The 22,583-nt window shown below is 47.3% G+C and overlaps 1 protein-coding gene across 3 annotated transcripts in view; it reads right to left on the bottom strand.

The window, feature by feature from the left end:
* Positions 1-777: 777 nt before the first annotated feature.
* Positions 778-22,583, bottom strand: part of SMOX (spermine oxidase) — a 77,117-nt gene continuing 55,311 nt past the window's right edge. For 2 of the 3 annotated variants that reach the window (XM_058193302.1, XM_058193301.1), the window contains exons 3-7: positions 19,232-19,458; positions 12,432-12,605; positions 9,733-10,435; positions 4,002-4,162; positions 778-1,195 (exon numbers count right to left, since the gene is read on the bottom strand). In XM_058193302.1, the coding sequence (XP_058049285.1) occupies positions 1,058-1,195; positions 4,002-4,162; positions 9,733-10,435; positions 12,432-12,605; positions 19,232-19,458 (1,403 nt within the window). In that variant the 3' untranslated portion in view covers positions 778-1,057. The remainder of the gene's footprint in view (positions 1,196-4,001; positions 4,163-9,732; positions 10,436-12,431; positions 12,606-19,231; positions 19,459-22,583) is intronic. The other variant, XM_058193303.1, reaches the window with a different exon arrangement.

Below are 22,583 nucleotides of genomic sequence, written 5' to 3'. Positions count from 1 at the left end.
GAGGAGGCGGAAGAGAAGGAGGGATGGAGGAGGAAGTAGAAAATGGGGCAGGAGGAAGGAGAAATAGAAAATGCCGCAGGAGGAAAAAGTGGGGGGGGAGAGAGAAGGAGGAGGCGGAAGAGGAGAAGGAGGGATGGATGAGGAGGAAGGAGAAATAGAAAATGGAGCAGGAGGAAGAAGGGAAGTAGAAAATGGAGCAGGAGGAAGAAGAGGAGAAGGAGGGATGGAAGAGGAGGAAGAGGAAGGAGAAAATGGGGCAGGAGGAGGAGGAAGGGGAAGTAGAAAATGGAGCAGGGGGAAAAAGAGGGGGAAGAGAGAAGGAGGAGGCGGAAGAGGAGAAGGAGGGATGGAAGTAGAAAATGGAGCAGGAGAAGAAGGAAGGAGAAATAGAAAATGGAGCAGGAGAAGGAGGAAGAGGAGGAGAAAGTGTCACGCTGCTTCTTGTAATGAATGCTGCCCACAGACCAGAAAAGAGTCACCATTGCAACATTTATTGAACTATCGAAGGCACTTACAATACCGGGAGAGAGAGAAAGAAAGAAAGAAAAAGAAAAAGAAAGAAAGAGGAGACGGAGAGAAATCTCTCCCAGAGGTGAGAAAAGGTGGGACATGAGGAATCCCTCTGCGCCCGGGCTAAAGGAGCACCCTTTCCTGTTAACAATACAGTACGTGAAAACAAAACTACGGCCCACCAACTAGGGGTTAAAATAGCAAAGACTATTTTTTTTTGGTCATATAAAAAGATAAAAATGTTCCTAGGATCCAAATTTATTTTAAAAAAAGAAGAAGAAGAAGAAGAAGAAGAGGAGGAAAAAAGGAAAGTTTGGTTTAGATCGGAAGTCTTCAAACATGGCCGCTTTAAGACTTGTGGACTTCAACTCCCAGAATTCTCCAGCCGGCATAGCATAGCTATGCCGGCTGGAGAATTCTGGGAGTTGAAGTCCACAAGTCTTAAAGCAGCCAAGTTTGAAGACCTCTCTTGGTTTAGATGCACAACAGTGAATGGAATTAAAAGTTTTAAAAAAAGGATCTTCTCCTGTAGCTTTCCCAGAATTTCTCAATTCTTGCAGGAGAGAAGGTCTTGGTACATTTCGGTCAGATGAGCCGCCTCTCGCTGGCCAGACAGCAGAGCACCATGGGTGGTGGAGTAGTACTTCCTGTGCGTCGCCTCGCCCGAAAACATCACCTGCTTAGGCTGGAGATCCAGCCAGAAAGAGGAAAAGAGAAGAAACGCCTTAAGACATGTTTCACAAAAACGTAACACGATGGGTAGTCCTCGTTTAGCGACCGTTCGAAGTTACGACGGCAACTGGGGGAAAAAGGGGGGGTCACGTGATCAAAATCCGGAGGCTTGGCCACTCGTATTTATGACGGTCGGAGGGTCCCCGCGATCCCCTTTTGGTGACTTTCTGACCAGCAAAGTCCACGGGGAAACCAGATTCATTTAACCACCGTGTGACTCACTTAAAAACTGCAGTGGCTCGCTTTATGACTGCGGCGAGGAAGTGGGGCAGAACTCCCTTAAACAATGTCTCGCTTAGCAGAGGAAATATTGAGGTCCGTTGTGGTCGTAAGCCGAGGACTACCTGTATTCTATCACATTACTTTCACGTTGCAAAACAAACTCTTTATCACGTTACTTTTCAGGAACCAAGAGGACCACTGAAAATAACTTCAGAAAAATATTCATTTGTTCTAGATTCCTCCACAATGAAAAGATACGTCAGAAGATCCAGTCTGGTTTAGTGGTGAAGGCACCAGGCTAAAAACCAGGAAGCTGTGAGTTCTAGTCCTGCCTTGGCCTGAAAGCCGGCTGGGTGGATTGGCTGGGCCAATCACCAGGAGATGGTGAGCTCTAGTCCTGCCTTAGGCATGAAAGCAGGCTGGGTGACTTTTGGCCAATCACCAGGAGACGGTGAGTTCTAGTCCTGCCTTAGGCATGAAAGCTGACTAGGTGCCTTTGCGCCAATCACTAGGAGATTGTGAGTTCTAGTCCCGCCTTAGGCGTGCAAGCCAGCTGGGTGCCTTTGCACCAATCACCAGGAGATTGTGAGTTCTAGTCCCGCCTTAGGCGTGCAAGCCAGCTGGGTGCCTTTGCACCAATCACCAGGAGATTGTGAGTTCTAGTCCTGCCTTAGGCATGCAAGCCAGCTAGGTGACTTTTGGCCAATCACCAGGAGACGGTGAGTTCTAGTCCCGCCTTAGGCATAAAAGATGGCTGGGTGCCTTTTGGGCTACTCACTTTCTCTCAGCCCAACCTACCTCACAGGGCTGTTCTTGTGAGGAAAACAGGGGGAGGAAGGAGTACTCGGTACGTTTGCTGCCTTGAATTACGTATAAAGTAATAAAAGCAGGATATAAATAAATACCTTATTTTTCGGGGTATAAAATGCACTTTTTCCCCTCCTAAAAGAGCCTGAAAATTTGGGTGCATCTTATACTCTGAATGTAGCTTTTTTTCTAAGCTTTTTTTTTTTCCAGACCTAACGAGTTGCTAACAAGTGAAGACATTTCTGTGCTTTGCCTGTTTTTCTCCCTGTTTCTCTCTCCAAAGATCAATTGTGGTTTAGATTACAGGAGTCTCCAACCTTGGTCCCTTTAAGACTTGTGGACTTCAACTCCCAGAGTCCCTCAGCCAGCAAAGCTGGCTGAGGAACTCTGGGAGTTGAAGTCCACAAGTCTTAAAGGGACCAAGATTGGAGACCTCTGGTTTAGAAGGTGTTTTTTATCCCCAAGCAGGGGATACAAAACAGGAAACTAATGTGCTGAAGCTGGCCAGGCTAAGGTTGCTAGCCAGATGAATACCTGGTAGGCAGATTTTTTTTCCCTATTTTCCTCCCTGAAAACTAAGCTACGTCTTATATTCAGGTGCGTCTTATAGTCCGAAAAATACGGTACATAAATTTTTTTTAAAAAATTATTATTATTTTATTTTGTCACAACATTATATACAAGCACCTACAATGAAAGGAAACAATAGGACAGGAACCGAAGGCACTTTTGTGCACTTATGCATGCCCCTTATAGTTTATAAATTACGATATTCTGTATATTTTCTGATATGTTGTTGTTAATTCTGTCAACATTTTCACATTTATACTTTTATGGCCTTGTACGATGCCCAAAATCACCGAGATGAGCGGCATCAAATTTAACAAATAACATTCTAAGAGGGGTAAGAGATGGAAGAGGAGGACTGTGGGGTCCTTAGTGCTCTCTTGAGCTTGGTTGTTTTCTTGCAAACGTTTCATGACCCAACTAGGGAACGTCATCAGTGCTAGAAGGGAATGGGGTAAATGGAAGAGGAGGTGGAGGACGACTGTGGGAGGAGGAGAGGGGACGTCTGTGGGGTTCTTAGTACTCTCTGAACTTGATATTTTTTTTGCAGGCATTTAATCACCCAACTAGGCAACATCATCAGTGTTAGAAGGGAATGAGGTTTGCTGAGAGGAAGAGGAGGAGGAGGAGGAGGAGGGAGAGGAGGAGGAGGAGGAGGAGGGAGAGGAGGAGGAGGAGGAGGAGGAGGGAGAAGGAGAGGAGGAGGGAGAGGAGGAGGAAGACTGTTGGTGTTCTCTGAACTTGATATTTTTTTTGCAGGCGTTTAATCACCCAACTGGGCAACATCATCAGTGTTAGAAGGGAGTGGGGTTTGCTGAGAGGAGGAGGAGGAGGAGGAGGAGGAGGAGGAGGAGGAGGAGGAGGAGGAGGAGGAGGAGGAGGGAGAGGAGGAGGAGGAGGGAGAAGGAGAGGAGGAGGGAGAGGAGGAGGAAGACTGTTGGTGTTGTTTGAACGTTATTTTTTTTGCAGGCGTTTAATAACCCAACTGGGCAACATCATCAGTGTTAGAAGGGAATGAGGTTTGCTGAGAGGAGGAGCAGGAGCAGGAGCAGGAGGAGGAGGAGGAGGAGAACTGTGGCTTCCTTGAACTTGATAAGTTTTCTTGCAGGCATTTAATCACCCAACTAGGTAACATCATCAGGGATAGCCGTGCTAATACCTACCACTGTTTTGGAACTCTCTGTGTAAGGCAAGGGTTTCGCAAGTTTCTCCACATCTGCGCCGCTCGACCCAACTTGCGTGTAAGAGTAAGAGCCACGGAAATAGGGGTTGCTGCCCCAAGAGGATCGAAGGATCCGCCGAGGTTTCGGAATGTCTGGATTCCCTAAAACGAAAAGAAAAAAAAAGGAGATTGTGGAAGCTGTTCAAAACAATTTTTAAAAAAACCCCAAATTTGCATCCTAAATGTAAGACTTCTTCCCTTGGCTTTGATTTTCTAGCAGGAGGATATTTGCTCCCTGAGAAATCCCTCTGAGCACCAATGAATCTCTACTGTCAGTTCTGAATCCCGTATTTCCCAAGTAATGCAGCTGCAATGAAGACCAAGGACCTAGAACACCGCATATAACAACAGTAAGGTTGGAAGGGACCTAAGAGGTCTTCTAGTCCAGCGGTCACCAACTGGTGGTCCGTGAACCACTGGTGGTCCATGGGAGAAAATTTTGGTGGTCCACAGAAAAAATATTTGCATGTTTTGTATTACCCTAAATCAGGGGTTCTCAAATTACGGCCCTTGGGCCAGAGACGTGCAATGAATGTTTGTGTTGCTGTAGAGAGTCTCCCCCTCCGGGGTCTTTTTGTGTGGGTCAGAGAGGGGCAGAAATTCCGACTTGGGGTCCGCTTCGGCCTCCTGTTGTGGGTCTTTGGGCAAAGGCTGGAGGGAAGCATCACTGGTGGCAAAGAGCCAGAGGGCCTCGTTCCAGTGGGACTGCATCATGGCCTGGAACTGGCTGACCATCTCAGCCTACTGAGCATCCAGGCATCGGTATCTGGCCTTGCACTTCCACAGGTCTTTCTCCTGCTTGGAAAGTCTATGCTCCTAGTCCTCAGTGAGGTGCTTCTGCTGAGCCTCCTTCTCGGCCAGATCCAATGTGAACTGAGCTGTTTTGCCAACTCTTTCTCGTGGTGGCTGCTTAGCCCCAACAACTGCTTCCTGTTGGGGCCCTAATGAGCCCGGGTGAGGGACGCAAGGAGTGACTAGGATGGGAGGGGTGAATAGAGGCTGGCGAGGCGCCCCTCGACGTGAGTGACATCGAGTTGGCCACGCCCACCTAGTCACATGACCACCTTGCCACGCCCACCCAGCCGGTCATTAGGCAGATCGTATTAGTGGTCCGCGGGATTTAAAATTATGAATGTAGTGGCCCTTGAGGTCCGAAAGGTTGGGGACCCCTGTTGACTAGAACCCACTACTCAAGCAGGAAACCCTATACCAATGATGGCGAACCTTTTCAGCACCGGGTGCCTAAAAGAGAGTGCGCACGCACGCTCGTCTGGGCCGCAAGCCTGGAAGAGGAGCTGCCCAGGGCACAGGTGTGTACTGGAAAAGGAACTTCCGGTTTCCGGTGCGGGCATGCGTGGCGGACAGCTAGTCTTCCGGTTACTGGCAAGCATGTGTGCGCGACGATCAGCTGGTACTCGTGCTGGAAAACGGAAGACCAGCTCTTCCATTTCCAGCACTGCCGCACATACAAAGACCAGCCAATCATCGCAAGCGCAGGCGCGTCAGAAACCTGGAAGAAGAACGGGGGACACGGCACTATGCCATTCCAGACGAAAAGCTGTCCCATCTCTCCTTAAAAACTTCCACAATTTTGGCCACTACTGTATTTAATATTGCATGTATTAAACAGCAGCGAGGATTGTATTTGCTCAGCATTAGGAAAACGAAGAAATACCACCAGAGGTAGTGACAATTAAGAAGATATTGGACTGTGCAGAAATGGACAGGCTTACATTGAAGATCAAGCAGAAAGAAGATACAGAATATTATCAAACTTGGACTTTATTTTACAAATGGCTGGGAAAAAAGGGGGGCAAAGATTAGGAATATAATTTGTACCGTTCAGCAAATAAAATGAACCCAGACAACACGATGTTTATTAAGCACTCATTAGTAGAAAATTAATAAAACGGAAACGGAAAAATCCAAGAGGAATCTGGTGCCAAACAATTAAATAAATATTATTTAAAAGTATCACATTCCTTCCGATGATGGTAGCAGAGTTACCTGACCATTTATTTACGGTCATGCCCAGGTCAAAGAAAAAACAAAACAAAAACCCCCACAGGGTAAAACAAGTCAAAACGATTCTCCCAAAACTGGTTTTTCTGCTTGGGGAAAATTGCTGCCAGCGTCTTCAAACGGAAACAGCGAATTAGACGGATCAGCAGAAAGTACGTCTCAGCAACCTGACTTAGGTGTAACCTATGACTCACGCGCATTTCTATTCTGCAAAGACAAGAGGCTCTATGTAACGGTTGGTAAATCATTTGAAAGCTGGGCTGGCATTCCCAAACTAGGTTAAGAGATTACTGGGGGGAGGTGATGAGGGTCAAGCAGTAGATTTGCGAAATTTGGTTTGAAACAGGGAGACCAGGGGCCCACGGGCCGCATCCGTGGTAGTGCTTAAATCCAGCCCACGGGGCTGAGCTGGAAATATCAAAGGACCAGCCCTGCAGTGCCTCAATCGGCCAAAACAGGCAGCACGCTGCTCTCCCCGGCCTCCTGCAGCACTCTGTCGGCCAAAAACAGGCCACGCAGAGGCGTCCACATGGCCCATTTTTGGCTGGCAGAATGCTGCTGGGGGCTGGGGAGTGTTGTGGTCCGTCAGCAGCCTACGGAGCTGGCAACCGAGTCGGAGAGCGATGAGGCAGAGGTGAGGCCAGGGCCATCGGGGAGTGAGGTGCGGACTCCAGAGCCTCCAGAGACTGATAGTAGTGAGGCAGAGGAACAGGAGGAGCCTGTTCCTAATGCACGTATGAGAAGAGCTGCCAGAAGGCAAGAGCAGAGAGGACAACTCGGGAGTAAGGCCAAGAGATGATTGGTCCTTCCCATAAGGGTGGCAATGGTGTTTCAGCTTTTGCTGGAAAACAACGTTGTAGCTGCGTCTTCTGCTTCGTCTTCTGCTTCGTCTACGTCTTTGTTTTTGTGGCTTCTGGACATTTGCCAGGAAGGGCCTTTGGCAGTTTGCCTAATTGGACCAAGGTTTGTGAGATAACTGAGGAATTTGTGTTGGGAGGCATTTGTTTTACTTTGAGTTGAACGACGCTGGGAATGAAGTAATTCCCAGCTGTTTGAATAAAGTTTGTTTTTCCACGGACTAAGTTTATTACTACCTACTTGGGCTTGGGTCACAACAACAGGGAGGACAAAAATGAGCTATGTGGGACTGCCTGCACCCACCCCCCTTGCGCCCCGTTTTGGCTGGTAAATTGCTGCAGGCCTTTAGGCCAAAAACGGGGCAGGGGGGGCTACACACACACACACGTGCCCCATTTTGGCCGGCAGCGGGCTGCAAGAGGGGTCCGTCCTGCCTTCCCCAGGGGTGGGTTGCTCCTGGTTCTGTCCGGTTCTTGCGAACCAGTAGTAAAAGCGGTGGGAGCAGGGGTGAAATGCTCCCGGTTCAGACCAGATCGCCCGATCCGGTAGCGATGGTGGCAGGTGGTTCGGAGAACCAGTAGCAAAAATCCCTGCCCCTCCCCAATGCCCAGCTGAGCTGCGCGATCATCAGAGGTTGTTGGTTTTTTTTACTTTTAAAAGCATTTTTTCTTCGGCCGAAAAATGCTTTTAAAAGTAAAAAAAAAAAAAGCCGGCTCAGCTGGGATCATCAGAGGCTTTTAAAAGCATTTTTTTACAACCTCTTCAGCAGACAAGGTTATAGAAAAAAATGCTTTTAAAAGGCTCCTCTGGAGATCCCAGCTGAGTTGCCTGATCGTCAGAGACTTTTAAAAGCATTTTTTTTTACAACTGAAGAGGTTGTAGAAAAAATGCTTTTAAAAGTTAAAAAAAAAAGTTGGCCATGCGCACCCAGTCACATTACACCCCCTCCCCACCAAGCCATGCCCACAGAACCAGTAGTAACAAATTTTACATTTGACCCCTGGGTGGGAGGTTTCGCCCACTTGCCCGGACATCACAATTAACAATCTGCGCATGCGCAGAAGCGCGCGTGCAAGGAAAGCGAGCTCATGCATGCTCTCTCATTGCAAACCGGTAATAAAGGTACGTACAACCCACCCCTGGTCTCTCCTCGCCCCCCAGCTCCCTGTCCCTCCCCCCACCGGCCCGCGGAGGAGAACTACAATCCTGATCCGGCTGTCGAAATCCAGTTTGACACCTCTGATGTAAATTATACTTTCATCAAAAATCTAGTTGTACACTGAACTGCGAAGTCCGAGCAACGTAACAGAAGACGGCAATGACCATCAATGGCTTCCGTAGTAATTCCAGCAAAAGAATCTTGATCTATCCATCTGTAGTTATTAGGATTAGAGCTTAATTCAAAGGAAGTGTCCCTTCAGTTTTTCCTTCTCCTTCGAAAAACTCCTCGGAAGCACCTACCTTTATCTTGGTCCCGTCATAAATGGGACGCGACTCCTTCAACTTCAATGATGAAGTTCTCAACGAAACTTCTTGGAAGCACCTACCCCTGCCTTGGTAGCACCATAAATGGGATGTTGTTAATGATGGGACCTTGGTCCCATCATAAATGAGATCATGCCACTCCTTCAACCGTGATGAAGTTCTCAACTGAACTTCTTGGAAGCACCTACCCTTGCCTTGGTCCCACCATACATGGGATGTTGCTCTTCCCATAAGGATTAAGTTCTGCCTGGGACTCCTTGGAAGCACCTACCTTGATCTTGGTCCCACCATAAATGGGACGTGACTTCTTCAACAATGATGAAGTTCTGAACGGAACTTCTTGGAAGCACCTACCCCTGCCTTGGTAGCACCATAAATGGGATATTGTTAGACCTTAGTCCCATCATAAATGAGATCATGTGACTCCTTCAACAATGCTGAAGTTCTGAATGGAATTCCTTGGAAGCACCTACCCCTGCTTTGGTGCCACCATACATGGGATGTTGCTCCTCCCATAAGGATTAAGTTCTGCATGGGACTCCTTGGGAGCACCTACCTTTATCTTGATCCCATCATAAATGGGACGCAACTTCTTCAACAATGGTGAAGTTCTGAACGGAAATTCTTGGAAGCACCTACCCCTGCCTTGGCCCCATGACTGATCATGGCTCAGCACCATGTTGAAGTTCAGGGAGAGCCACAACGGGGACCTGCACTACCCATCTGTTCTGTCCCCCTCGCCTCAGTCCGAGCGATGACTTAATTAGCCGGCACTATCAGCTCTGGCAGCAAATTAGCGAGCATCTGCCAAGTGTCTCTGTTATCTCTCTTGATGAGTCAACCAGGAACAAACAGTACTTCAGCTCTAGTTAAGCAGTTCATTTGCTTGCTACAAAGAGGAATAGCAGCCCTTGCTGCTTTTATATCTTGTGGGGTGTGGCTCCATGACTCAGCACTTCCTAGGCCTGCCCCACCCGCTTCTGTTGTTCCCTCCTCTCTTGCCTACGAAACCTAGGGTCCAGCCAGGCCTGATTGCCATCAGCCAGGTCTGGAGGCGTGGCCTGGGGGGTGGGGAAAGAGTCAGGAGATGGAGGCCTCGTTATCTCCTCCTCCTGGCCTGCCTCTGGCTCCTGGAGCTGAGCCAGGGAAGCCGGTGCTCCCAAGGTAAATCCTGATGGCCCTTCCCCCTCACTTTCTGGCAGGGGGCCCAGCTCGGGGGGCGCAGACACAACACCATCCTTGCTTCGTTCTCCACCCCAACTTCTAGATCCGCCTTCTAGATTCCACAAAGGGAAGGGCCCACAGACCTGTAAATTTGCGAAGCATTTCCGTGCAGGTCTCTGCGACTGTTTCGTCATCGTACTTCTCCATGATGAGGGCCTCCTCGCCACAGATCCAGCCACTCAAGACGTGGCCGTAACGCTCCGGCGGGTAGAGGACATCAAAGCTGCAGATCTTCTTGTACCACAGCTCTTCTGGATAGGTGAGGCTCTCGGCTTCCGCTTCGTCTTCCCAAACGAACTGAATGCTGTTGCATTCGGGGCTCCAGAAGGGCGCCTCAAATTCCAGGAAGATCTTATCGGTGGTGCTGATGCCCAGCTTTTGGATGGCCAGCACTTTCTCTTCGGGCAACGGCGGGTAGAACATCTCCTCGTGACGCTTCTTCAGGACCCCCAGGGAGACCGTCACAATGACGTGGTCCGCCAAGATGAACTCGCAGTCTTCGCACTCCACCAGGACGCTGTACCCTGCGTTTTCCTCCAGGTGCTCCTCGTTGTGGTCGGCCACTTGCTCGATCTCCTTGCTGATGGACTGGTTCCAGTGGATACATTTGACCGGCTTGTTCAGGTGGATGACCGACTCTGGGATGGAACGGGAGAGGATCTCCACAATCTTCATGAAGCCGCAAGGGATGATGTGATGGGCTCCGGGGATCTCGGTCCACTCCCCAAATTCGCTGAGAGAGACTTCATCCATGCTGTGAGAGCTGCTCTCACAACTTTCCACCTGCTCCAGAAGAAACGACAATGAAAGATATTTTCATTAGGATGTTCTTCTCCGGAGGAGAGAACGTAAGTGGAAGTCTTTCCTTCCCATTCTGACAACCTTCAAGGATATAGGCTTCAGCCAGTTCGGGCGAATCGGTAGTTAAATTGCTGGCTGGCTCCGCCCCTCCCCTCCCCTTCCAGGAGTCCCCATGTGCCCTCATGGGGTCTCTGCGTGGCCTGTTTTTGGAGGCTGGAGAGGGACTTTCGCGCAGCCATTTTTGGCTGGCAGAGGCACGGCAGGCCGGTCCTTTGATATTTCGAGGGCAGCCCCACAGGCCAGATTTAAGAACCCCGCGGGCTGGATCTGGCCTGCAGGCATTGATTTTGAGACCCCTGCCCTACAGGGTCAACTTCCAAATGTGAGGGCCAATTCCCAGAATTCTCAGCTGGTGGATCTGCTGGTGAATTCTGGGAGTTGAAGGCCACCTTTCCGGAAGCTGTGATGGTTAGAGAACATTGTAGAACATTCTCATTTTTCGCATACATTATGACCTATTGATGAATTTAGTGGTTTGCCCCGATTACAGACTTTGTTGTGGTCCGCCAGCAGCCTATGGAGCTGGCAGCGGAGTAGGGGTCAATCCTGGAGGCCGGGGAAGGCCCGGATGAGGGCTCTGCGTCGGAGGCAGAGATGGGACCAGGGCCATCTGGGAGCGATGCGCGGACTCCGGAGCCTCCAGAGGCGGACAGCAGAGAGGCAGAGGAACAGGAGGAGCCTGTTCCTAGTGCATGCATGCGAAGAGCTGCCAGAAGGCAAGAGCAGCTAAAGCAGAGAGGACAACTTGGGAGTAAGGCCAGGAGCTGGGGGACCACAAGACTTACCAACCTAACACAGTTGTCCATCTGCCAAGGGATTGGCATAAGACATGATGTCTCTGTCGTGTTGCCCCGAAAATAAAACACCTTTATAATAAGCCCAATCGGGCTTTTGAGCACATGCGATAAGTGCCTCCCCACAAATAATCCCTCCCCGAAAATATTTAACCCAGGGGTAAAATGCCCGCTTGCTGCTTTTTTTTAAAAAAATGCTTTTAAAAGGTAAAAAAAAATGCTCTGATGATCACAGCTGAGCCTCGCGATCATCAGAGCTTTTTTTTTTAATTTTTAAAAGCATTTTTTTGCAACCTATTCGGCCAAATAGGTTATAAAAAAAATGCTTTTAAAAGTAAAAAAAAAAGATTGCGCGCCACAGCTGATCACATTCCCCCCATCCCCCGCGTGCTCTTCTATTTACCCCATGCCTCCTTTTGGCATGCATTGTGCGCGCACACCTTGCATTTGGTGCATGGTGCGCAGCGCGCATGCGCAGCCGTCGAACCGGTAGTAAACCACTTCAGATTTCCCTACTGATCTAACCGCATGCGCAGCGTCCCCGCCATTTCCTCTGCTTAGGGTTAGGGAGACAGAGCTGGAAATCAGGTAAGATGGCAAGAGGAGCCCCATCTTGCTCCATGCACCCCAAAATAATAAGCTCTCCCCGAAAATAAGGCCAAGCGCTTATTTCGGGGTTCAAAAAAAATATAAGACAGGGTATGAGTTGTTACAGCCCAGATTTTTAACCTAGAAGCATGAGGAATGTATGGTGGCCCATCAAACAGCTTGTTCTTAGGCGCCATCAAGTTTTGATCTACACCAGGAGTCTCCAACCTTGGCAACTTTAAGACTTGTGGACTTCAACTCCCAGAATTCCTCAGCCAGGAATTCTGGGAGTTGAAGTCCACAAGTCTTAAAGTTGCCAAGGTTGGAGACCTCTGATCTACACTATATGATATGTAGCTCAAAGCTTGATGTATGGCAGCTTTCACCAATGTGAGAACTTAAGTTTGGACCACAAACCGTAGACCTCTCCAGCACAACTGCTGTCAATCATAAAATACTGAGGGAATTCTGGGAGCGGTAGTCTCATCGGCCTGGGGCTTCAGGCCCCGACGCTCCATTGGCTCAAATCCCCTCCTTACTTTCAGGTATTGCTGGATCATGGCGAGCTTCAGCTTCTTGATCGTCTCCGAGTCGTCTTGATCGGCCTCGATGCGTTTACGCACGACATCTCGCGTGAAGATCCCCACGCTATTCTTGCTGTCGGCATTGACTGGTTTACCATTCTGGAAAAACTCCTGAGTCAGGTTATAGACCTGTTTCGAAACAGACGGAAGGTGCATGAAACCCAAAACACTTAACGTGAGCCCAGAAGAGAGCAACAACGATGATCAGGGGGAAATAATAAGTGATGGGAGATTTTTATGAAATTGAAAGGTGAGAACTAAACGTTGGAGAGAGCTTTTTAGAGTTTATTTTGTTTTATATGTTACTTTCTTTTTTTTTTGGTATGGAATAAACAAGCGATGGGAGACCTTTTTGAAATCTTTTCAAAATTGAAGTAGGAAAAGTTTTTAATACTACCTTGTTTCTTTTAGTTTTTGCTATTGCTTTGTTTTTGATTAAATTAGGGATAATTACTTTTTTGGCTTTGTGGAATGTAAGGGCTGCGGTGTGCGGCAGCTGCAATTACTGCAGGCTCGAGTCCCACCAGGCCCAAGGTTGACTCAGCCTTCCATCCTTTATAAGGTAGGTAAAATGAGGACCCAGATTTTTGGGGGGGCAATAAGTTGACTTTGTATATAAATATACAAATAGGATGAGACTATTGCCTTACACAATGTAAGCCGCCCTGAGTCTTTGGAGAAGGGCGGGATATAAATGTAAATAAAAAAAAAAGAACTAAGAAAGAAATTTGTGGTGGGGAATTTATGTTGGTTTTTTTATGTATAAGGGAGGGATAAAAAGAGGTCAAGAATGTGGGGACTAGACTAGATTTAAGTGTTAATTTCAGGATAAGGGGCGAAAACAGATTTTATAATAGAAATGTGCAAATAATAAAATTTTAAGGGGGAAAGGGAAATACATTGGATAAATTATATTCTGAGGCGGTGAAAACTGAATTGGGTTTAATTATGTACCTGACTGATATCTTGTTCAAAAACAATTCGTATGTGGTTTGTTAAGAAAAAAAAAATTCAAAAAAAAAAAAGGATGATCAGGGGGTCTGGAGGCCAATCCACATGATGAAAAATCGAGGGAACTAGGGAAGAAAAGGACCAGGGGTGATTTAACAGATTCAACAGATTAACAGAGTTGGAAGGGACCTAACAGGTCATCTAGTCCAACCCCCTGCTCAAGCAGGAAACCCTATACCCGTGATGGCCCGCGGAGCCATGTGGCCCGCGGAACCATGTTGCCTGGCACGCGCAGCATCGGCCATTCCTCTTCCAGGTTCGCAACCTGAAGCTCAGATATCAGACTAACTGGCCATTTCGCATGCCTGCACCAGAAATGAAAAGTTTGTTTCCTGGCGCGCGCATGTCCACTGGGCAGCTCTACGCGTGCGAGGCTGGACTGTTGGCTGCTCTCTCATTTCTCTTTGCTTGCTATCACCATGGGGCCCAGGCCCAGCTGCTCTGCGCCTCGCTCGCTTGATTGCCGTCACCTTCCTAATTTTTGGTAAATTGTAGGTGGGCTGCTGCTAAAGTGACCAGATTTCAGCGATGGCAAAGCGGGATACCATTGACCGGGGGGGGGGGGGTGCTGCGCATGCGCGCTGAGTCTCGCCACCTGGCTGAAGGAGGAGGAGCAGCTGCTGCTTCTCGGCTCTTCCAGGCAGGCTCGGCTCTCCTCGGCTCTCCTCTCGGCTCTTCCAGGCAGCGGGCGATCTCGTGCCCCCTTCTCCGCCACCCCACCTTCTCTGCCTCCTCCTCTTCCTCTTGCGTTGCCGCCTCCCATTTTCAGAATGGGAGTAAAAAAAAAAATCGGGACTTTTTTGAAATGCCGCGGGCCGCGGGACAAATTATTATTTTTTTTATTTTTTTTTTCAGAGCAAAATTTTTTATTTTCCATAATAATTCCCACAATTTGACCAGTGTACAATACAATCACTTATCCAACAATCGATCCTATACTCAAATTATACTCCATCAGGGCTGCTCGACCGCCACTCCCTCCCTTAATCCTTTCTACTCTTCTCATCCTTCTTTGACTTTCCTCACCATCCTTCTCCTCGCTTTCCTACTTCCCCTCCTCTTTCCCACTTCTCACTACCATCCTTTCTAACCCTCTATCTTCTCCTTCTTCTTCTCCTCCTATCCTTTCTTCTCCCTCCCTTCTTTCCTACCTACCTACCTGCCTACCTACTTTCTTCCTTCTTTACTCCTCTTCCTCTTGCGTTGCCGCCTCCCATTTTCAGAATGGGAGTAAAAAAAAAAATCGGGACTTTTTTGAAATGCCGCGGGCCACGGGACAAATTATTTTTTTTTATTTTTTTTTTCCAGAGCAAAATTTTTTATTTTCCATAATAATTCCCACAATTTGACCAGTGTACAATACAATCACTTATCCAACAATCGATCCTATACTCAAATTATACTCCATCAGGGCTGCTCGACCGCCACTCCCTCCCTTAATCCTTTCTACTCTTCTCATCCTTCTTTGACTTTCCTCACCATCCTTCTCCTCGCTTTCCTACTTCCCCTCCTCTTTCCCACTTCTCACTACCATCCTTTCTAACCCTCTATCTTCTCCTTCTTCTTTTCCTCCTATCCTTTCTTCTCCCTCCCTTCTTTCCTACCTACCCACCTGCCTACCTACTTTCTTCCTTCTTTACTCCTCTTTCCTCACCCTTTCCCTTCGGGAGTGGTTACCAAGCAGTCCCGACTTTACACCATTCCAACTTGTCTAATTCTACCATTATTCCTGTACAATGGCAATCAATCAATTTATAATCTTCCCTTCCCCCTCCATTTCCCCCCCCCCCGAGACTTCCCAGAACAGAATACAGGGTATTGTAACTAACAAACATAATCAAAAATATAACATAAAACATATTCCATTTCACACCATCACATCATCACACTATCAATTCCCTTCTTTCTTAAACTCTAATACATAGCAATTCCTAACTTCACTCAAAAACTAATTGATATTTTTTAATCTGATACTTATTTAAATAAATAAAATAAGGGACAAATTATTAAAAAGCAGGACTGTCCCGCCGAAAGCAGGACGTCTGGTCACTATAACTGCTGCAGTGGATGGGGGGGAGGCATGGGTTTGTGTGTGTGGCAGGGTGCTGCCCAGGATTGAGGTGTGTTGGCACGGGGGGGGGGGCCTGGAGGGGGGCCCGGCAGGCCTGTCTGGCCACATACTAGCCACCCCGGGAAGGCGTCTGGTGACATCGGGGTCTACGGCAAAACTCCCAATTTCTCCGAATGCCTCATTCTTACTATGATAAGGGAGACGGGCTGCGGCCATTGATGTCCAGCACTTCTTAGCACAGGACAAGAAAAAACACACTCAACTTATTTGCTTGTACACATTCCTATATAACTAGCCATTCCTATAAACACCAAATCTTTCTAATCAACAAAACCAAGATCAAAGTTTTGTTGCTGTTTTTTTTTTTTTTCTTCACAAGAGCAAATTCCAGAAGTGATATCCAAAGGAAAACATGTTTTCCTCTTTAAATAAAGTATTCAATTTTAACCTTTCCGTTTTTTGGCCAGCGGAGTGCTGCCGAAGGCCAAGGAGGGTGAAAATGGGCTGTGCCGGGACCTCAAGAGGCCTCCACCCGACCCGTTTTTGGCTGGGAGACTGCTGCCGGAAGCCATGGAGGGTAAAAATGAGGTGTGCCCCCCCACCGACGCCCCATTTTTCCCAATAAAGTGCTGCAGGAGGCCGTTCAGGAGAAAAACAGGGCAAAGGGGGCTGTGTGGGGCCCCCCCGTACCCTGTTTTGGCTGGCAGGGGGCTGCCGGAGGCATCCGTCCCAGCCCATGGAGACTGATCCGGCCCTTGAAGAAATCCAATTTGACACCCCTGGCGTAAGAAGAACATCATGTGCTATTCAGCAGACATGGGGAATATCAAGCAGAAGCTGCCAAAGTTAAGACATCAGGCCATCAAAGTCCAAATCTATCTGCCTGTCTCTCTCTCTCTCTCTCTGTGTCTGTCTCTCTCTCTTTTTCTGAGTCTTAACATTCTGGTGGCAAAATTCTGATTATTTTCCTCCTTGAGAACTTCGAAAGTTTGGGAGGCTGAGCTCTGACCCGTTTTGCCATCTTTCCGCGGTCGTGAAAAGCAAATCGCGGCAGCCGTTCAGTTAGTGACACGATTCTGAAGCGACTCTGGTTTGTGGGATCTGCGTCGGAGGCAGAGGTGGGGCCAGGGCCATCTGGGAGTGATGCGCGGACTCCGGAGCCTCCAGAGACTGACAGTAGTGAGGCAGAGGAAAAGGAGGAGCCTGTTCCTAATGCATGCATGGGAAGAGCTGCCAAAAGGTAAGAGCAACTAAAGCAAAGAGGACGACTCGGGAGTAAAGCCAAGAGGTGATTGGCCCCTCCCATAAGGCTTAAAAGACCGGGATGCCTTATGCACGGTCACTCACGCTCTGGTTACATCTCGTTTGGACTATTGCAATGCTCTCTACATGGGGCTGCCCTTGAAGTGCACCCGGAGGCTGCAGCTAGTCCAGAATGCAGCTGCACGAGTAGTAACGGGAGCCACTCGTTGCTCCCATGTAACATCACTACTACGCAGTCTACACTGGCTTCCTGTGGTCTTTCGGGTGCGCTTTAAGATTTTGGTTACCACCTTTAAAGCGCTCCATGACTTAGGGCCTGGGTACTTAAGGGACCGCCTGCTGTTACCTCATGCCTCCCACCGACCTGTACATACACACAGAGAGGGTCTTCTCAGGGTGCCATCCGCCAAACAATGTCGGCTGGCGGCCCCCAGGGGTAGGGCCTTCTCTGTGGGAGCTCCTACGCTTTGGAACGAACTTCCCCCTGGTTTACGCCAAGTGCCTGATCTCCGGACTTTTCGCCGTGAGCTGAAAATGCATTTATTTATCCAAGCAGGACTGGATTAAAAGTTTTACTTAATTTTAACTGGGGTTAATTATTAATTTTTAGGTAATGGGGTTTTATCATTTTAATTGTAATTTTAAATTCTGGCCTATTTAAATAAGTTTTTTAATTAGTTTTTATTGTGTATGATTTCTGTATTTTATCTGGCTGTGAACCGCCCTGAGTCCTTCGGGAGATAGGGCGGTATAAAAATTTGATTAAATAAATAAATAAATAAATAAATAAAAGACCAGCAACGGCGTTTGGGCTCTTTGCTGGAAAACAACGTTGATAGCTTCGTCTTGTTGCATTTATTTTGTATCGGTGTCTTCTGAACTTTTGCCAAGAAAGTTTGCCTCATTAATTTGCCTAATTAGACCAAGGTTGGTGATAAGACTGAAGAATTGCGTTATGAAGAATTTGCTTTGGTTTAGTTTGGACGAAGCTGAGAATGAGTTAATTCTCAGCTGTTCTAATAAAGTCTGTTTGTTTTTGAACTGAGTGCGTCTACCACTACCTACCTGGGCCTGGGTCACAACAATAATCTTCTACTTAGTACAAGTTTGCTTAAGCCTTCCTAAGCCGCTTGCCGAAAAGGAAGCAGATCACACTTTTGCAAGACGAGCAAAACCAAAGAAATAATCCGGTTTTTTTTTTTTACTTCTTTGGGGTTTCCGTGCCTGGAGCAAACCAAAAGCTCAGATTTTCAAACAGCAATCTGAAATGGCTGGGGCAGCGTCACAAGGGCAGGAAGGGGACCGTAGAGCTTTCATTAATGCCTTTAATTAATTCCCAGCTTTTTAAATGTGGCTAGGAATGCTCTAAGAGGCTATTAATGAATGCAGCCCGAGAGCAATTCTAGCCTTTAATAAACCAGGAATCTGAGTGCGGACAATGCTGAAGGAGTCTTGGAATCCCAAGTGGAACGTCCTAAGGAGAAAAGGCCATGCATGTGATTTACTCAAGAAGGCCCATTTAATCTTCTGCTTCACAAGTTGAGATATCAGCAAGATCACCAAACTTATTAACTGGGCAACTATGGTTGTTTTCAACGGTTCCTTCCCGAAACCTGACATTGAAGAAATGATTCTACAATTCAAACCATGGTGAACAACCATTTTTACCAGGAACCACAAAATAACCCTGGTCAGATTCCCCGATTCACCAGGCTATTCTGGTTATTTTCTCATGAGTTGGCAGTAAATTAGAGGGAGGAAGACAGAAAGAGAAAGAGTGGGAGGGAGAAAGAGAAGGAAGGAAGGAAGGAAGGAAGGAAGGAAGGAAGGAAGGAAGGAAGGAAGGAAGGAAGGAAGGAAGGGAATGAAAGAGAGAGTGTGTGTGTGTGTGTGAGAGAGAGAGAGAGAGAGAGAGAGGAAGGAAGAAGAAAGGAAGGAAAAGAAAGAAAGAAAGAAAGAAAGAAAGAAAGAAAGAAAGAAAGAAAGAAAGAAAGAAAGAAAGAGGAAACGATATAGACAGAGAGGACGAAAGGAAGGAAAGAAGGAAAAAAGAAACAGAAAGAGACAGAGAGGAAGGGAGAGGGGAGGGAGGAAGGAAGGGAAAGAAAGAAAGAAAGAAAGAAAGAGGAAAAGATAGAGACAGAGAGGAAGGAAGGAAAGAAAGAAGGAAAGAAAAGAAACAGAAAGAGACAGAGAGGAAGGGAGAGGGGAGGGAGGAAGGAAGGAAAAGAAAGAAAGAAAGAGAGAGAGAGAGAGAGGGAGAGAGAGGGGAGGAAGGAAGGAAGGAAGGAAGGAAGGAAAGAGAGAGAGAGAGAAAGAGAGAGAGACGGAGAGGGAGGGAGGGGAAATGACCATAAGGCACAGCCAGAGAGTCCAGAGAGGGCTTTTCCAGAGCCTTGAGGCTACCAACCTCGTTGTATAAATCACTGAATTCTTCAACCAGGTCTTTCGGGATCCTTTGCCCGCTGCTCGTGAGGTGATAGGCCACCCCATTCCTGGAGTAGAGGCTGATGCGACCCACGCTCCGCTCATCGTCGGTCGTCTCTTCGAGTAAGCCATTATCTTCTGCTAGATGATAGACGGGGTTTCCATTCGAGCCGTGGATCCACGTCGCTCCCAGTTCAAAAGTTGCGTCCGCTGCAACGGGAAGGACAGGAAAATGGGGTGGGGGGGGAGAGAGAGAGGTTAGAGTGGGGGGAGAAACCAAGGTGGGTCCGAGAAAGGGACCCTCCCCTGTCCAAACCAACAGAAGATCTCAGCAAGAGCATCCGATTCAGGAATCTTACGTTGTCCGACCAACTTTGGTTCCTTGATCCATTTATTTTTATTTATATATTTGTATCTTGGCTTTACTGTTATTATTTTTTAAATAAAGCAGGGAACACATCCAAACATATACGTTCTTCCTCCTATTTTCCTCACAACAACAACCCTGTGAGGTGGGCTGGGCTGAGAGGGAGTGACTGGCCCAAAGTCATTAACTCAGGGGTCTCCAACCTTAGTAAACTTAAGGTTTGTGGACTTCAACTCCCTTAAAGTCCACAAGCTTTAAAGTTACTAAGGTTGGAGATCCCTGATCTAACTTTTCTTTTATGTACACTGAGAGCATATGCACCAAGACAAATTCCTTGTGTGTCCAATCACACTTGGCCAATAAAAAATTAAAAAAAATTCTAATTCTAATTCTAACTGGCTTTCTTTTTTTAAAAAAAATAATATTTACTGAATTTCCAAAAGTTAAAATACACAATACCAAAAAAAAAAAAAGCACAATACACAAAAAACAAAAATATAAAATACACAAAGACAAACGCATCAAAATGACGTGACTCCTAACAGCTTTTCCCACATCTCTTCTCCTATTTAACCTTTACATACAGATTCTACTTCTAAATATCTCTATAAACCAACATTCTTATATAAGTTACCTTAACCGCTATTCAGAATTCAGTCTCATGACAAAAATCTCCCTTAAGTTTTATGCTTACTTTCCAGTCAGGAATACCATCTATTCCCGGGGTCTCCAACCTTGGCAACTTTAAGCCTGGCGTACTTCAACTCCCAAAATTCTGGGAGTTGAAGTCAGCCAGGCTTAAATTTGCCAAGGTTGGAGACCCCTGATCTATTCCATATTCAATAGTACTCAGTATCTTCCCTCTCCTTCATTTCATTCGATAATTATCCATTTCTGCACATTCATATATATATATATATATATTTATTATAATTTGATCTGGTGGGATATCCGGATTTTTCCAATCCAACTGATTTTCATGCCTGAAGCGGGACTAGAACTCACAGCCCCCTTGAGATTGGCCCAAAGTTACCCAGCAGGCTCAGAAGGTCGCAAAACGGGATCACATAACACCCCACCCTCCCCGGGACACTGCAACAGTCATAAACAGGAGTCAATCACCAAGCGTCTGAAATTATTTGACAGTGGGGACGCTGCATAAGTGCGAAAAACGGCCATAAGTTAACGTTTTTCAAGCAGATACATCAAAATGCTCTCTTCATTAATACAGGTAATCCTCACAACAGTTCGTTTAGTGACCGAAGTTTCAACGGCACTGAAAAACGTAACTTATGACCCTTTTTCATGCTTACGACCCGTTGTAGCGTCCCCATTGTCAAGCAATCAAATTTATGACGGTTGCATTTTCCCGGGTGTGTGTGTGTGTGTGTGTGTGTCACATGATCCCCTTTTGCGACCGTCCAAGAAACAAAGTCCACGGGGAAGTCATATTTGCTTAACGACCATGTTACTAACCTAACAAGTTCAATGATTCTGTTGTGCCTCGCCCGCCCCCCTCTCCGCAGCCGGGCCCCTCCCATCTCCTGTTATCTAAGCCAGAGACTGATAGTGAAGAAGAATGGCCTGGCATGCCTCCAGCCCCCAGCCCTGGCACCATGCCCGGACAGAATGAGCAAACAAACCTCCCTACAGCATGTGACCACGAAGCCAGCCACGAGCTAGAAGTGCCGGCAGCTGAGCAGGAGGACGAAAAGACACAGTGGACAGATCCCCGCTTCCGGAGAATGGAGAGGCGACGTCAGCAAAAGGAAGGGAGGGTCAGGCCTGGATAAGTGCTGAGTCATGGAGCCACACCTCATGGCCTATATAAAGGATCTGCTTTTTGGCATTCCTTGAGTCAGGCAAAGTCTCATCTGGTTGCTGAAGTCACACCTTGGATTCCTGCCTGCCCTGAGAACTCTGACAGGAATTTGGCAAAGCTGCAGAGGCTTCGTGGCCAAGCTTGATACAGACTTCCCAGACCCGGCCGTCAGAGGAGGAGTGGAACACGACAGATTCGCTTAGCAATGAATCAAGAAAGATTGTCCAATGGGGCGAAACTGTACTCGCTTAGTAACAGACATCTTCAGGCTCAATTGCGGTCGTAAATCGAGGACTGCCTGGAACCTCAACTGGAACAGAAGCTGCCTGAAAGATCACAGGGTCCGAGCATTGCACAAGAAGAGACCGGTACGATCATTGTAGGAAAATCACTCTGAACCGCAAAAGATGCACATGAAGTCTTGGTACCGCTTTATTAAAGCCTTAGTAAGGCCACACCTGGAGTACTGCACCCAGTTTTGGTCCCCACGTTACAAAAAAAGAGGTTGAGACTTTGGAAAAAGTGAAGAGAAGAGCAACTAAGATGATTAAAGGCTTGGAGACTAAAACATATGAAGAACAGTTGCAGGAATTGCATATGGTTAGTCTAGAGAAAAGAAAGACTAGGGGGGACATAATATTTATTTATTTATTTATTTATTTTTATTTACATTTATATCCCGCCCTTTTCCGAAGACTCAGGGCGGCTTACATTGTGTAATGTATATTTGTATCCATTTGTATATTATATACAAAGTCAACTTAATTGCCCCCAACAATCTGGGTCCTCATTTTACCTACCTTATAAAGGCTGGAAGGCTGAGTCAACCTTGGGCCTGGTGGGGCTTGAACCTGCAGTAATTGCAAGCAGCTGCTGTTAATAACAGACTGTCTTACCAGTCTGAGCCACAGAGGCCCCTAACAGGCCCCTAATAGAAGTATTCCAGTATTTGAGGGGCTGCCCCAAAGAAGAGGGGGGTCAACCTATTTTCCAAAGCACCAGAAGGCAGGACAAGAAGCAACGGATGGAGACTAACCCAGGAGAGAGAAGCAACCTGGAATGAAGGAGAAATTTCCAAACAGCGAGGACAATTAACCAGTGGAACAGCTTGCCACCAGAAATCGTGGGCGCTCCATCACTGGAGGT

This window comes from Ahaetulla prasina, chromosome 8, assembly GCF_028640845.1.
Source record: "Ahaetulla prasina isolate Xishuangbanna chromosome 8, ASM2864084v1, whole genome shotgun sequence".
Lineage (NCBI taxonomy): Eukaryota > Metazoa > Chordata > Lepidosauria > Squamata > Colubridae > Ahaetulla > Ahaetulla prasina.
The sequence above is the reverse complement of the archived record's forward strand: the minus strand, read 5'-3'. Positions and strand labels throughout refer to the sequence as shown.